Below are 14,992 nucleotides of genomic sequence, written 5' to 3' on the forward strand. Positions count from 1 at the left end.
CAAGACAAGTCTTCATATCCCAGGAATGCAGAAGAAAGGATCACAACAACACCTTCTGACAACAGCAAGTTGCAGGAGCAGGGTTTTGTCCAAAGGTATCCAAAAAAAGTCAGTTTAATGTGGATCTATGTGAAGCATTCATTGCAAGCAATATTCCTCTTCACAAACTTACAAACACTACCCTCAAAGGCTTCCTGCACAAATATTGCTTAAATCAAAATATACCAGATGAATCAACATTGCGTAAAAATTACTTACTGAAAATGTATGTAAATGTTCTGGAAGAAATACACAATGAACTAAAGGACAGCATTGTCTGGATTTCAGTTGATGAAACTACAGACACTTGTGGCCATCACATTGAAAATTTAACTGTTGGTGCTTTAAAAGACATGCCTTCTTCCTATACAGCAGCATGCAAAGAACTTGAAAAAGTACATCCTTCTACGATCGCCAGATTTGTGAATGAGGGTGTTATAAACATATTTCCAGAATCTTATGAAGATGAAAGGGTGTTTGTGTTTATTTCAGATGCTGCTCCCAATATGATCAAAGCAGAAAAGTCCTCCAAATATTATATTCCAATTTGATTCATGTTATGTGCTTTGCTCACGGAGTACATCACCTTGCTGTAGAAGTACATTCCATGTTTGTGAGTGTTCATAAACTGATTTCATCCACAAAGAAAGTGTTTCTAAAGGCTCCTGGTCACATCAAGACCTACACAGAAAAACTACCATATGACTCTTTACCGCCCGAACCAGTGGTAACTCGTTGGAGTACACAGCTCAAAGTTTTGTTGTTTTACAACAAACATTTCGAGGCCATTAGAGGGGTAGTAAAAGACTTTGATAGTGCAGAGCCCTTGGCAGTTTCCCAGTGAAAGGAAGCTTTTAATGATTCTGGTATTAAAAAAGACATTTCTGTGATTAGCACTCATTATTCCCACATACCTGCAAGTATTAAAAAGCTTGAAACTCAAGGTTTGGTGTGGAATGAATCTATACGATTAATGAATAAAATTATTCTAGTGAACTCCTCACTGCCAGAGGTATTCCCAAGAAAACTTAAAAGGTTTGAAAACATTTTAAACAATAATCTATGCATTGAACCCTTGTGCCGAACTGATAGTTTTATTAATGGAATAGGTGCCAACATAGCACCCAAATTCAAATACTGCCTAGTTACCTCTGCTGATGAAGAACGGTCCTTTTCTGCTAATAAAAATGTTTTGAGTGATCGAAAATACAATCTTACTACCAAACATTTGGAACAGCACTTGGTCATTTGTATTTACAATAGTATAAAAATGTAAAATGAATTGTAAATGATGCTTCAGTCCAATAGTATTAATTAAAAGTTAAAGCTTTTCAAAAAATTCATGATTGTATATTTTTTTCAAATAAAACATTATGGAGTTTTTGAACATGCCCCTTCCGCAATGTATCTCGAAGTTGGTCCTGTACATATCAATCCTTTTGCTGCGACTCACTCACTTCGCATCAGCTTGTTACCGACAACAATAGCAAAGAAGGAACAATTCTTGAAACACGATATGCATCCCCATTACGCAAATTTTTAGAAAATAATGCCAGAAAGGCCCCCTTCCTAACCTCTATCAGAAAGTACTCAGAAAATGATATCAACATTCTAAACGTACTGATTTTTCGTGTGGCTGGTACTCTTCCTCATAACTGACATCCACAGGTTTGACTTTGAGAAATAATGCACGCAGTAACTATCAAGTTTTTTTTATTATTTGATCTTACATATTTCAACACTTTTAGTGCATTTTTAAGTAGTTTTCATTCATATTTTAAGGTTTTTATGATGCATATAATCTGGTCTCTACTGATGACAATGTGGAAGAAGTAGGGAAACTTGTTCTGGAAAATTCCTGAATCATCATCAAAGATGTTACTGATGACGTCAGCAATTTTTTCCAGATTTGTGGGCGTGAAATATGTAGCAGTAAAGTTTGTTCTGATATTGTCAAATTTTGACCAAAAGTAACATTGTGTAGATGTCACTCAAGTATTGCTGAAGGATGTTGACAACAATTCTTAACTTCTAAAAAAGATTTTAACTGTTGACGAAACATGGGTATATGGGTATGACATTGAAACAAACGCCCAATGGTCCCAATGGAAACTTTCTGAAGAGCTGAGATTGAAAAAAAAAAATTCAACATTTTCGATCACACATTAACGTCACTGTTTTCTTCGATTACGTTGGCATAGTGCATGATGAGTTCCTGTCATATGGTCAATAAGGAATACTGCCTGGAACTGATGTGCCATTTGCATGAAGCAAAAAAAAGGGGGGGGGGGACCAGAATTGTGCAAAACTTCTTGTGGAAATTGCATCACAATAAACCTCCCCCTCACCTCAATGCTCGTTATGTTGCCTCAGCCACTGTATTTGCCAGACGTGCCATCCTCTGACTTCTTTCTTTTCCTGAGACTGAAGAGAACCGTGAAAGGAAGTCATTTTACTACCATTGATAAGATAAAACCAGAATTGCTGAAGAAGCTAAACATTATAACAAACATTGAGTTCCAGCAGTGTTCCCAAGATTGGAAAAAGCATTGACAAAAGTGCATTATTTCCGAGGGGGTTACTTTGAAGAGGACATAGTTGATGTTGAATAAAAACAGATTCTTTAAGAAAAACAAAAACTTCCTTTACTTTTTGATCACGCTTCATATAAGTCCAGAGCTGAGTGACTAAAATGTAAGGAATAAACAATGTCCAGTGGAATAGAAAACTTTGAATTGCGTAGATGGAAACTATCCTTGCAACAGATCCTTAGACCTTGTAATCCTTACTGCCTCAGTTTCCATTAGCTGCTGCCCCACTCACCTATAGCCCCCACCCCCAACTTCATTCACCCAGCACCTGCACCCTCCTTTCTGCATTCTCTCTTTCCTCTGTTCCAACCCCCCCCCCCCCCCCCCCACCCTTCACCCCTCCACCCGATGGACTCTTTCATGTCGTCACGTGCTCCAAAGTGAGCTCACTGGGCTGTGTTCCCAGCCTGTTCACCTGCTGCCTTTCTTAAACCACTTTCCCCCCACTTCTGACCTCCTTTCTCCCCTCATCCGTTACACCCAACACAACCCCCCACCCTAGTAGAGCTGAAGTTTCACTACACCAGTGGCTTTCCTTTTAAAAAGCATTTTTTTGCCCGTACGTCCACTCCTAGTGAAGCTAGGAGGTTCTAAGCCTCACGATGCTGACAGTCATGAGGTCTGGTGTTTCCGTGCCACATTTGGTTGAAATAAATCCAAGAGTTTGGGACGTGAGGTCAGGTATACACACATACACTCTGCTTTATATAAGGGGCATTCAAAAAGAAACGAGCCGGAGGCATAATTACAGAAACCAGTACCTGTATGTTAGAAGTACTGACCCTGGCTGTTGTGAGACACTTGTCCCACTGTGACACAAGGCAGTGAATGGCTATCTCATAAAATTTCCGGGACTGCGACGTTAACCAATTCCGCACGTACAGCTGGACGATATTGTCGTCCAAGGTGAACTGTTTGCCCCTCAGAGCCTTTTTACGGGGACCAAAAATGGCATAATCACAGGGAGAGAGGTCCAAACTGTAAGAATTGTGGCCGAGAACCTCCCGTTTGAATTTTTGCAGGAGTGTCGTGGCTGTGTTGCCCGTATGAGGCTTTGCATTGTCGTGGGTTGCTGTTTTACATATTAACAATATTAGGAAATAGACATATTGCTACTCACTGTAAAAATGAGCAGTCCAAGCTGCCAGTGGTAGCATTACATATGCATCAGGTGCGTTTCCCTGTGTGAATGTGTGTGTGTGTTTCCTTTGTTGAAGAAGCCTTTGGGTGAAACCTATAATGTGTAATAGTCTTTTCATTGTGCTTGCCACAACTCAAGAGGTTGTCTCTGTGTTGAGTACAATCTATCCTTTTTTTCCTAATATTGTTAATACACTGACCTGGATTTTCCACTGCTTCAGTTTACATTTCATCATTTGAAAGTAGTGTGTAGAACTTGGATGCTAGAAAATGGAATGTCAAGTGAAGAAATCTGAACATTTTCGAAATATTCAACTGTTTAAGTTCAATAGAGGGGTGATAGCTGGAAACATCTGCACTGTGTATTGGGATAATGCCATTGGACAGAGCACAGCTAGTAAATGGTTTTCTTGTTTTAAGGAGGATTGTTTTGAAATTAGTGACACACTATGTTCAGGAAGACCTGGGTTTCATGGAGTTTGTTTTTTGCCTTAATTCAAATTTATCCACATCAGTGTATTCGAAAACTGGCAAATGTGATGAACTATGATCATTCCACGATCGCGCAAACTTGTGTACAATGGGGAAGGTTAAAAAACTGGGTGCATGTGCACCGCATGCTCTAAGGCAAAATCACAAAAATCAGTGGGTGGGTATATGTGCATCTCTGCTTGTTTGTCATCAACTGGCTCACGGACACACCAACCATTCCTGTCCTGTATTGTTAGTGGTGACGAGAAATGGTGTCTTTATGCTAACATAAGGAAAGGAAAGGAATGGTTAACCCCAAACAAAGCAGTAGCTTCCTGTACAAAGAAATGTGCACATCCAAAAAGGTAATGTTATGCATCTGCTGGAACAGCAACGGTGTGGTGTACTAAGAATTACTTTCCATAGGATGTGATGAAAAATATGCGGATGCCTGGCTGAAAATGACTTACAAGTTCGTGGCATCCTCCATTGGTAATGCTGGAATTCAATATGGTTGGCCCACCATTAGCCTTGATGAAAGCTTCCACTCTCACAGGCATACGTTCAACCACGTGCTGGAATGTTTCTTGCGGAATAACAGCCCATTCTTCATGGAGTGCTGCACTGAGGAGAGGTATCGATGTCAGTCGGTGAGGCCTGGCACAAAGTCGGCATTCCATAACGTCTCAAAGGTGTTCGATAGGATTCAGGTGAGGACTCTGTGCAAACCAGTCCATTACAGGGATGTTATTGTCGTGTAACCACTCCGCCACAGGCCGTGCATTATGAACTGGTGCTCGATCGTGTTGAAAGATGCGATCGCATTCCCGAATTGCTCTTCAACAGTGGGAAGCAAGAAGGTGTTAAAACACCAATGTAGGCCTGTGCTGTGATAGTGCCACGCAAAACAACAAGGGGTGCAAGAACCCTCCATGAAAAAGGAGACCACACCATAACACCACCGCCTGTGAATTTTACTGTTGGCACTACACACGCTGGCAGATGAAGTTCACCAGGCATTCGCCATACCCACGCCCTGCCATCGCATCGCCACATTGCGTACCGTGATTCATTAGTTCATACACATTTTTCCACTGTTCAGTCGTCCAAAGTTTATGCTCCTCACATCAAGCAAGGCATTGTTTGGCATTTACCGGCATTATGTGTGGCTTATGAGCAGCCGCTCAACCATGAAATCCAAGTTTTCTCACATCCCGCCTAACTGTCATAGTACTGGCAATGGATCCTGATGCAGTTTGGAATTCCTGTGTGATGTTCTGGATAGATGTCTGCCTATTACACATTACGACCCTCTTCAACTGTCGGCGGTTTCTGTCAGTCAACAGACGAGGTCGGCCTGTACGCTTTTGTGCTGTACGTATCCCTTCACATTTCCACTTCACTATCGCATCAGAAACAGTGGATCTAGGGATGTTTAGGAGTGTGGAAATCTCACGTACAGACATATGACACAAATGAAACCCAATCACCTGACCACGTTCGAAGTCCGTGAGTTCCACAGGGCACTTCATTCTGTTCTCTCACGATGTCTAATGGCTACTGAGGTCGCTGATATGCTGGCAGTAGGTGGCAGCACAATGTGCCTAATATGAAAAACGTTTGTTTTTTGGGGTGTCCAGACACTTTTGATCACATAGTGTATATGTCTACGTTATCTCGATACTTCACCAGAAGATGATGAGAGTGACAGATTCAAAAGTCACACAATTTCAAAGCAGCCAGCCCGAGAAGATGTTATCAATTTTAATTTGTTGTTTTTGTTACTTATCCACAATGATGAGTCGCTACATCTCAGTGAAAAAGATTTACTTCCCCATAGTTTTTACAACCCTGTTTTCACGCATCTTTGATCAGAAGAGAAAACTTTTCTTACAAAAGAGCAAGGTTTGAAAGTCCCATTCTAGCCACAGTTTTAATCTACAAGGAAGTTTCACAGCTTTTGTTATTAGACACTCTTCTTACTTTCTGATTACACATCTCATCCTGATATATTTAAACTCATCACCTGGGAATCTACCCATTTTTGAATTCATGCCTTTTAATATCTGCTAGTGCAGTCATAACATTGCATATTATGTTGTCGTAGTCAAACCGCTTTCCTTTAAGAGTCCCCTTTCATCCTTTGGAACAGGAAGAAGTCAGAGGGAGATAAATCTGTTGAATAGGGCCTGTGGGTAAAGATGGTGATGTTGATTGTGGCCAAAAACTGGCGAACACAGAGAGCAATGTGTGTGGGAGTGTTGTCATGATTCAGGAACTCGTAAAGCAGCATAACAGCTTATCAAATATCTAAGACAACCATTTAACTTGCAGAGAATAAGCCAAGAACTAGTCACTTTCATGAGTAATTAATTGTAGATCCACTGTCAGCTTTTAGCAGATTTAAAGTACTGCCCACTTCCATATCCAGATGAAATGAAAAATTTGAATATTGCTCTCACGTTACAAGCCAGACTCTCCATTTCAAATAAAAATAAAAAGAAAGAAAAGAGTTAAAAAGAGAGAACACCATTATTAATAATCAACATGTATCAGTAGAAGAAAAAAAAATATTGATTTCATCATCGAAATTGTATCTAATGAAAACTCATTATTAAGTGAAAGAAAAGAAACCGTATTTCACTGGATATCATTACTTCCAACTCATGGTAACCAGTTGGGACAGGAACTTTAATAGAACACACAAAATGCCCAAAATCTATATTTCTAATCGATTAACCCAGTTCATAATTCATGACCCCAGTTGCAGATTGTGTATCTAATGGCTGCAAGGGGCAACAAAAGCTTGATTTTTAATATTTCATTGAATTATTGACTAAATTTAAAATGCTGTGACAGTCTACTCATTAGACATGTAATCTTATGTTAAAAGTTTAACACGACAAGTACAGTATTACAGTTAGGAAGTGTGTGTGTGTGTGTGTGTGTGTGTGTGTGTGTGTGTGTGTGTGTGTGTCTGTCAAAGCAGCATCACTGTTGGTGCACAAATAGCCACAATATATTCATCCAGTATTTGAGACTGAGAGCATCTTGCAACTTACAACAAACTTTACATATAATTTCAAAACTTACAAAACTTTTCTCACTGACAAGCTACAGATGATGATGATGATGATGATGATGATGATGACAGGAAAAAAGTTTATCATTCACTACATTTTTGGAGTTCATATAGAAAAACCTCAGTATCAAGCATGGCATTTTAATTTATTACTTCTTTACTACCGACTCTATTCACAACACACTTTGCCGACAGTGACTATGTATGTCACTGAACATACCTGAATAATTATACATTGTATGACACTTACTTCAGGAGATATTATGTCAAAAGTCAAAATGAGTGGAAGGCTTTTGCCTCAAATGGAGCACAAACTATCCAGACTATAATTGCCCACTGTTTAATAATGAGAGCTGTTAGCAGCTTCCAACAACTTGGAACAAAATTTCCACCATTTTCTAATGTTTTTCTCAGTTATATGCTTAACATCAAATAAGTAGCACATTAATTCATTTATTAAGTAATCAGAAGTCTGAACCTGTTCTATACTTGGGAGTTCGAATATTTATAATTGGGGGTAGGCTGGTGTTGTACTAACTCGTCATAAAAAAGTAAAACAAATAAATAAACCTTTTTCAGAAATATCTTCAATTGTGGGGTGAAAATATTAAGTGGAAGGATGGGTTATATAACACATCAATCATTCTAAAAAATCAACAGATCAAGACCTAGGCAACACTATGACTGACTAATTAATCAGAGGTCATGATTTGATAAATGAGAATTTGTTTTGAATTGGTGTCATTGCATCACACAAATGTGCAGAAGACACTGTTGCTGGCTGTTGCTGTTGCTGGCATCATTTGATTACTTATGCAAATTTATATCATTAATTGGAACATTGTACTGGGAAACCTAACAACAAATAGTTGTGTACCAACACTGACAGCATTAAAAAATAAAATACAAAATATAATTAATAAAAGAATCAGCAAAAAAGTGTGTTTTCCCCTGTAACCATGTTTCACCAAGTATCCACAGTGAGGCCAACAAAAATTTTGACAGAGCCTTCGTTAGTTGCATGCATAAAATTCTAATCTTGTAATCACAAGGTTGTTAGTTCAATTCTTCTTGCTAGGTGCAACTTTTTTTACTTTTATCATATTGAAATGTTAATTAAAATCACTGATCCATAATTTTTTAAACTAAACCAGCACCTTTTTATTTTAATTTACTAACTGCATCAAAATAGAAGTTTTTGTACTTAAAATTTTGTACAATAATGCAAAATGTCTTCTGATTAAATGAACAAGTTATGTATATATCAATAATGCAGTTTTTAATGTTGTATTTGTTTCTTTTCATAATGTCTAGAAATAAAAAAGTATTTCATTTTTTAATTCATGTTTGCACTTTGGTACCAGATTTTAATTTATTATGAATACTCAGATGTTCATGCCACCAGCAACTGAAACTACAATATGTTGTTTTACCAGAAAATTTTTATTCAATACATGTTGACAAAATAGTTCACGAGTGAATAGTCAGATGTTAGTGTACAGGTGGGCACAATATTTTGGCAAGCTATCACATTACTATCAGGTTTGCTGATGAACTTACGGTTTAGGAGTGGAGTTGGAGCGGGCACATTTATCTCCTCCCCCCTCCCCAATCTCCCATTCTGTCCAGAATCTGTGCCAAGAGGCAGGGATGCAGGGATGGGTTGCCACCACCTCGTGTTGACAGGTTACCTGCAGTTTGCACTCAGGGACACACACTGGTGGCAACTCTGCTGTTGCAGGTTCCCAGGCCTTACCAACGATGTAGGAACTATATTGATTGATTAGCAGCTCCATTACTTGAATCTCTATTGACTCTCTAACAACACAGTCACAGAAGTTAAAAGACTTTGTATGGTAGTAATCCACTTTAATTGATTCTTTCACTGCTGTGGATGGGTATACACATTCTACTATGCCATTCACCAGGAACTGTGGACATGTTTATAGGAGCCGCTTGGGCTTTCCTGCATCACTATGTACATTCGTATTGATCTAAAGCCAACACCGTCACACAGCTGTGGACAAGTTACTTCCATATCTTGGACAATACAAAAGTTCTGAGTATTTATCATACAATCTATGTGCCTCATTGCATGCTATCATTTCTAAAAACTCATTTTGATATCTAGAATCATTTATGAGATATCATTACGACCACACCATTTGCGATGGCCAAGTATGTAAACAGGGATGTTGTGTGCAGCAATCTGTCAGGTATAAAACACAATATCTTGAGAACGAAATGACATATCATTCTACTCCCAATTTTAAATAAAATTTTAATATAATACCTACATTTCATTCACTGCAATCCACGAGCTAAAATCAACCACACACAACGTTTATGCAACATTTTTAAAATGTTGGACAAAGTTTATTTAATTTGACACAGCACAGTAACTATGGCATTTAATGAAAAAAAAATTCAAATCTTTAGTGAGTGAAGATATCAGACTGCATGATGTGCAAAAGCCAAATTTTTTCACCAAATAGTTTTCTTAAAATTGGATGATAAGTATTTCATACCAGCCGGCAAGTTCGCATGGACAGAAATGTGTGCATCACACACAACCATCCATCGGTTTTAGACCCCATATTTTTATAGACAGTGATCATGAAATAAAATTTAGTGAGAGGAGTCTGCTAGCGAGGGCATCACATTATTATTCATTCATATGTAGGGAATATATAGAGACTCAGAAACACCAATATAATTATAAGAGAAAAGAGGAAGGCTTAAAGTTGGACAAGATATGGTGGTGAACTTTGCACCAATGATGTGACAATCGATAATGATGTGACAATTGACTATCTTCAATCGAGAATAATGACAGTTGTCAGAGATAGACTTACAGTCGGCCACACGTGATGTATGGTGGTGCCCTTTATGTGCTCCATATAAACGGCACCTCCACGGTGTGGCAGCCAGTCGTTGACTCAGTTGGCAACGAAACATCAGGAAGAAGTTTTACAGATTGACGACGGCCTCTCAGCCCAGAGGTTTTAGCTTATGAGGTGTTAACTGCCATTTGAATTTGATATTACACATAGAATGCAAGTAAATAAAAATTTAAAAAAAAACATTACATCTAGTCAGAAATGAGCCAAGGCCTAGGAATTACAAGCCCAGTATAGGACACATACAGCCACATGTTTCTGTTGAAAGCCTGGAATTTTTTTGAACTTAATAGTGCCTATCTTCAAATATTCGAAGTTGAATTTTTTAATGTTTTCAAGAAGTGTGTAATACTGCTTTAGAAAATTGGTATCTTTGACAGTGACACTCAAGTACGAAAATACTGAGGTGGTCTCCTTGTGAGTCTCAGACAGGGAAGGTGTACTGTAGAGACAGACAAGCAGGAGAGGCTAGGTTCCCACCTTGAAGAGGTAGTAGTAGACACGCTTGGTGTCGGCGTCCTCCTCGCGGTGCATGCTCATGAAGATGTTCTCCACGTCCACCACCATGCCCAGCAGCTGGTTCACCTCCTCCATAGACAGCGGAGGCTGCAGGTGGCTCACGTGGGTCTCTGCGCACAAACACACGCTAAATGATATTTTGTGTAAATGCTCACTGACAGCTGTAACATATTTGATGAATCTGACTTATACTGTAGTGTAACTACCGACATCAAGCAGTACTGTAGAAGATGATACACAAAACTTAACGTACAACCCGATATGTATGTATATTTCATATCTGAAATTTCTCTCTCAGTCTACGCATTGTCTTTCAATTAATTCTGAAGTTCAATTATCTTCCAGAGTATTTCAAATCATTTAAAACTTGAATCTACTGATTGTCTAAATTAATAATTTCTGATAAAAATATACATCAATGAAATTTCAAATTCATCACAAATTGTATTATTAATTTGAAAGGAAAAAATAATTCAGTATTCCAGTCTGCGGTAAATAATTTACAGCCATACAGCCAATTGTTAAAGCCTGATATTAACAAAGTAATTCATAATACCGGAGAAAATTATAAGTAATGTAATAACTTCAAATTTTGGAAATGTTAATGCTGTTCTATCGTGAACAAATCACAACTGTGGGAAAAAGAAAAAGTGGTACATTTAGTAAATTCTGTACAACTGGTGTTAAATAGCAAAAGCAAACCCATTTAATTCAAACAACAATTTATAATACCAAGTCGATTGTTAACAAAACTAATCAATTTGTGAAAATATAACTCGATAGACAAAATATCTACTCACCAAGTGACGGCAGGAGAAAACATAATACGTTAATAGAATGTGCATGCATTCTGAAGCCAGTGCGCCTCCTCCTTGTGGAAGGGTTGAAAGGGGGGGGGGGGGGGAGAATTTCAGAAAAGTTGCCCACAAACCCATGTCAGGGGAGACCTACTAGACAGGACACAGAAGGAAAGATGTAGTTGCGGACTGAACTGGACGAGATTTGAAAACCTGAGATATTAAAGGTGAAGGTTAGCATAATAAACAAGGCAGAGATTACTGGCAAAACATCATGCAACAGTTAATAGGAGTGGAAAGTTAAGTGTGTCATTTATGGTAGGCACTATATCTTTTATTTTCTGACCTGTCTATTTTTCCCCACTCACACTTCTACCACATATTGCGAAGTGGATTGATGGAGCTCTTGCAAGGTGGACCAGGAGGTTACTACACCACTGCCCCATGGATTTGTGATTCCAAACTTGGCTGGAAGCTGTGCATTGGCACAACAAATGAGCTGCCAACCCACATAAATGTAAATTTCAGCAGAGGTATCAGCAGTCTGGCAGTGCCTACCACGATGAGAGGGCTACGCCACGCACCACAAAAAATAGTTCAAATGGTTCTGAGCACTATGGGACTTAACTTCTAAGGCCATCAGTCCCCTAGAACTTAGAACTACTTAAACCTAACTAAGCTAAGGACATCACACACATCCATGCCCGAGGTAGGATTCGAAACTGCGACCGTAGTGGTCGCGCGGTTCCAGACTGTAGCGCCTAGAACCGCTCGGCCACCCACACGCACCACAGTGATAGGAAAAAGTAAGCAGTCATTCTCACTTTTATGTAGATTTCAGTTTTGCATAGATTCTGCTTATAATATAAAACCAATATACAGGGTGTTTCAAAATGTGTACTTGGGTTTCGAGGCTTTGTAGCAGTTGTTACATTCAACTTACAATCATAAATGATACATCAAATGAAAGAGCAGTGCAAACAGTTTTCTTTGTATACCTGAGTGCAAAGGGAAAAGTATGGAACAAACAAGAGTGACTGAAGAACTTCTTGAACAAGTGAGAGTCTTTCACTTGTAGCTCCAAAAAATCAGTCTGAAAGGCTGCTTGTGAGTTTGCAAATCCAGTGACATCTGTATGGAAACATTTAAGGAGATAGATACGAGGAGGTACCCAAACAGAAAAGCGAATTATTTTTTAAAAGCTATAACTTTTCAAATTGTTTACAAAATATCCTTATCTCATTGAAAATACTCTCCTTTACAACATTTGTCCTACTGATGCTTCCACTGTTCTGAGACATTTTTTGTAGTGACCTTTAGAAAGGGCTGATAGCTCCTCCCTCATTTTTTACTGACTTCTTCAATGTTGTCAAATCACTGTGCTTTTGTGCCCCTTTTTGTATACGGAAATGAGAAAAAGTCTCTCAGAGCTGGGTCAAGTGAGTAAGGCGCATTGGGCAGCGGAACCGTACCATTTTTAACCAAAAACTGCCTTAACAGTGATGGCTTTGTGTGCAGGTGCGTTGTAGTGGTGGAAGAGCCAGTCTCCTGTCTGCCACAAATCAGGTCTTTTTTGACAAACACTGTTGCGCAATCTTCTTAAAGCTCCAAAATAAAAGATTTGATAGATGGTCTTATTTGTTTGTTTTGTTTTGTTTTGTTTTAGGGCGCAAAAAACAACTGGCACCACACGTGCCCAAGTCAAAACTATAGAACACAAACACAGAGACGAGGGAAACGACTATGTGTCAGTCCCAATGGACAGAATAGGAGACCGCTAAAAACAGGATAAAAGAAAACATCATACAAAAAATGGAGATCCAAAATTAAAAATTAAATGGCCTTAGCCATATCGCTTTGGCGGATAAAAAGTAAAATGTGGTTGACAGCCCATGTGTCATTTGCTAAAACGGCTTATAAATCAGATCGCAAACCCAAGCTGGAACATAAATTGGTAAAAACAGGGCGTTCCAGCACGAAGTGGCAGGCAGTTAAAATTTGGGTGCAATGCGTACAAAGTGGTGTGGCAGCACCACTGAGCAAATGACAATGGCTAAAATGGCAGTGCCCAATACGCAGCCAAGTTAAAATAATCTCCTCCCGGCGGGAGGTCCGAGAGGAGGTCATCCAAGGTGCCAGAAGAGGCTTAATAAGCTGAAGGGAAGGCCATTGGCGATGCTTAAGGACACCGCCTCTTGATAGACAGCAACACAGAGATCATCGGAGGGAATAGAGGCACTCGCGGGCTGAGGTACGAGGACTGCAGCCTTGGCAGCACCGTCAGCAGCCTCGTTTCCGGGCAGACCGACATGACCGGGGACCCACAGAAACGTGACATTGGCTCCACCAAGAGTGTGCAAGTGACAGTTTTCCTGGACCTGCTGCACTAAGGGATGCGAAGTGTACAGTGCACAGAGACTTTGGAAGGCACTGAGCGAGTCTGAACAGAGGACGCAATTGGGAAGAATGTGTCACCGGATGTCCTCTGTGGTCTTATAAAAGGGGGAAATCTCGGCTCTAAATACTGAAGAGTGGGCCAGAAGCCGATATTGAAAGACACAAGTCAGTCCGAGAGCCATCAGTGTATACAAAGGTACTATCGCTAAGTTCCATGCGAAGATTGCGAAGCTGAAGGTGATAGACCGAGGCTGGAGTAGTGTCCTTACAAAGTAGATGAAGGCAAAGGTTAACATGGGCCATTTCACGAAGCCAAGGTGGTGAAGGATTCATACCCATTTGTTGCAGGTAGCGTGAAGTTAAGCTGCCGTAGCAAGTGACAAAAGCGGACTCCAGGAGGTAACAGAGAAGAGCAATGAGCCCCATACTGACGGTCAAAGGAATCATCAAAGAAGGAGGCATAAGAGGGGTAGTCACACATGGCAGACAAACGGCATGCATACTTGCTGAGGAGAAAGTCACAGCGGTAGGACAGTGGTAGCTCAGCAGCTCCAGCATACAGACTCTCAACCGGGCTGGTATAAAAGGTGGATGGGCATACAGATGCATAAACAAAGCACCCATAGTTGAGTTTAGAACGGACAAGGGACTGGTGCAAACGGAGGAGGGTAGTTCGATCGGCACCCCAAGAAGTACCATTGAGGACACGTAGGACACTGAGGGACTGCGTACAGCGGGCTGCCAGGTAAGAGATATGGGAGGGCCAAGAGAGTTTCCTACTGAGCATGAGCCCCAGGAATTTCACACTGTCAACGAACGGAAGGGTAACAGGCCCAAGATGGAGAGATGGTGGGAGAAACCATTTGCGCCGCCAGAAATTCATGTAGACAGTTTTGCCAGTGGAAAAGAGAAAGCCATTGGCGATGGTCCAGGAGTGGAGACGATCAATACAGTGCTGAAGAGGCCGCTCAGTGAGACATGTCTGTGGAGAACTGCAATAGATGGCAAAATTGTCAACAAAAAAGGAGCCGGAGATGCCCAGCGGAAGACAGGCCG

At 40.0% G+C, this 14,992-nt stretch overlaps 1 protein-coding gene across 3 annotated transcripts in view; it reads right to left on the bottom strand.

Annotated features, from left to right (window-relative positions):
• Nucleotides 1-14,992, bottom strand: part of LOC126427329 (histone acetyltransferase KAT2A) — a 339,982-nt gene that overhangs the window by 193,573 nt on the left and 131,417 nt on the right. For all 3 annotated transcript variants that reach the window (XM_050089640.1, XM_050089639.1, XM_050089641.1), the window contains one exon: nt 10,704-10,852. In XM_050089640.1, the coding sequence (XP_049945597.1) occupies nt 10,704-10,852 (149 nt within the window). The remainder of the gene's footprint in view (nt 1-10,703; nt 10,853-14,992) is intronic.

This window comes from Schistocerca serialis, chromosome 11 (genome assembly GCF_023864345.2).
Source record: "Schistocerca serialis cubense isolate TAMUIC-IGC-003099 chromosome 11, iqSchSeri2.2, whole genome shotgun sequence".
NCBI lineage: Eukaryota > Metazoa > Arthropoda > Insecta > Orthoptera > Acrididae > Schistocerca > Schistocerca serialis.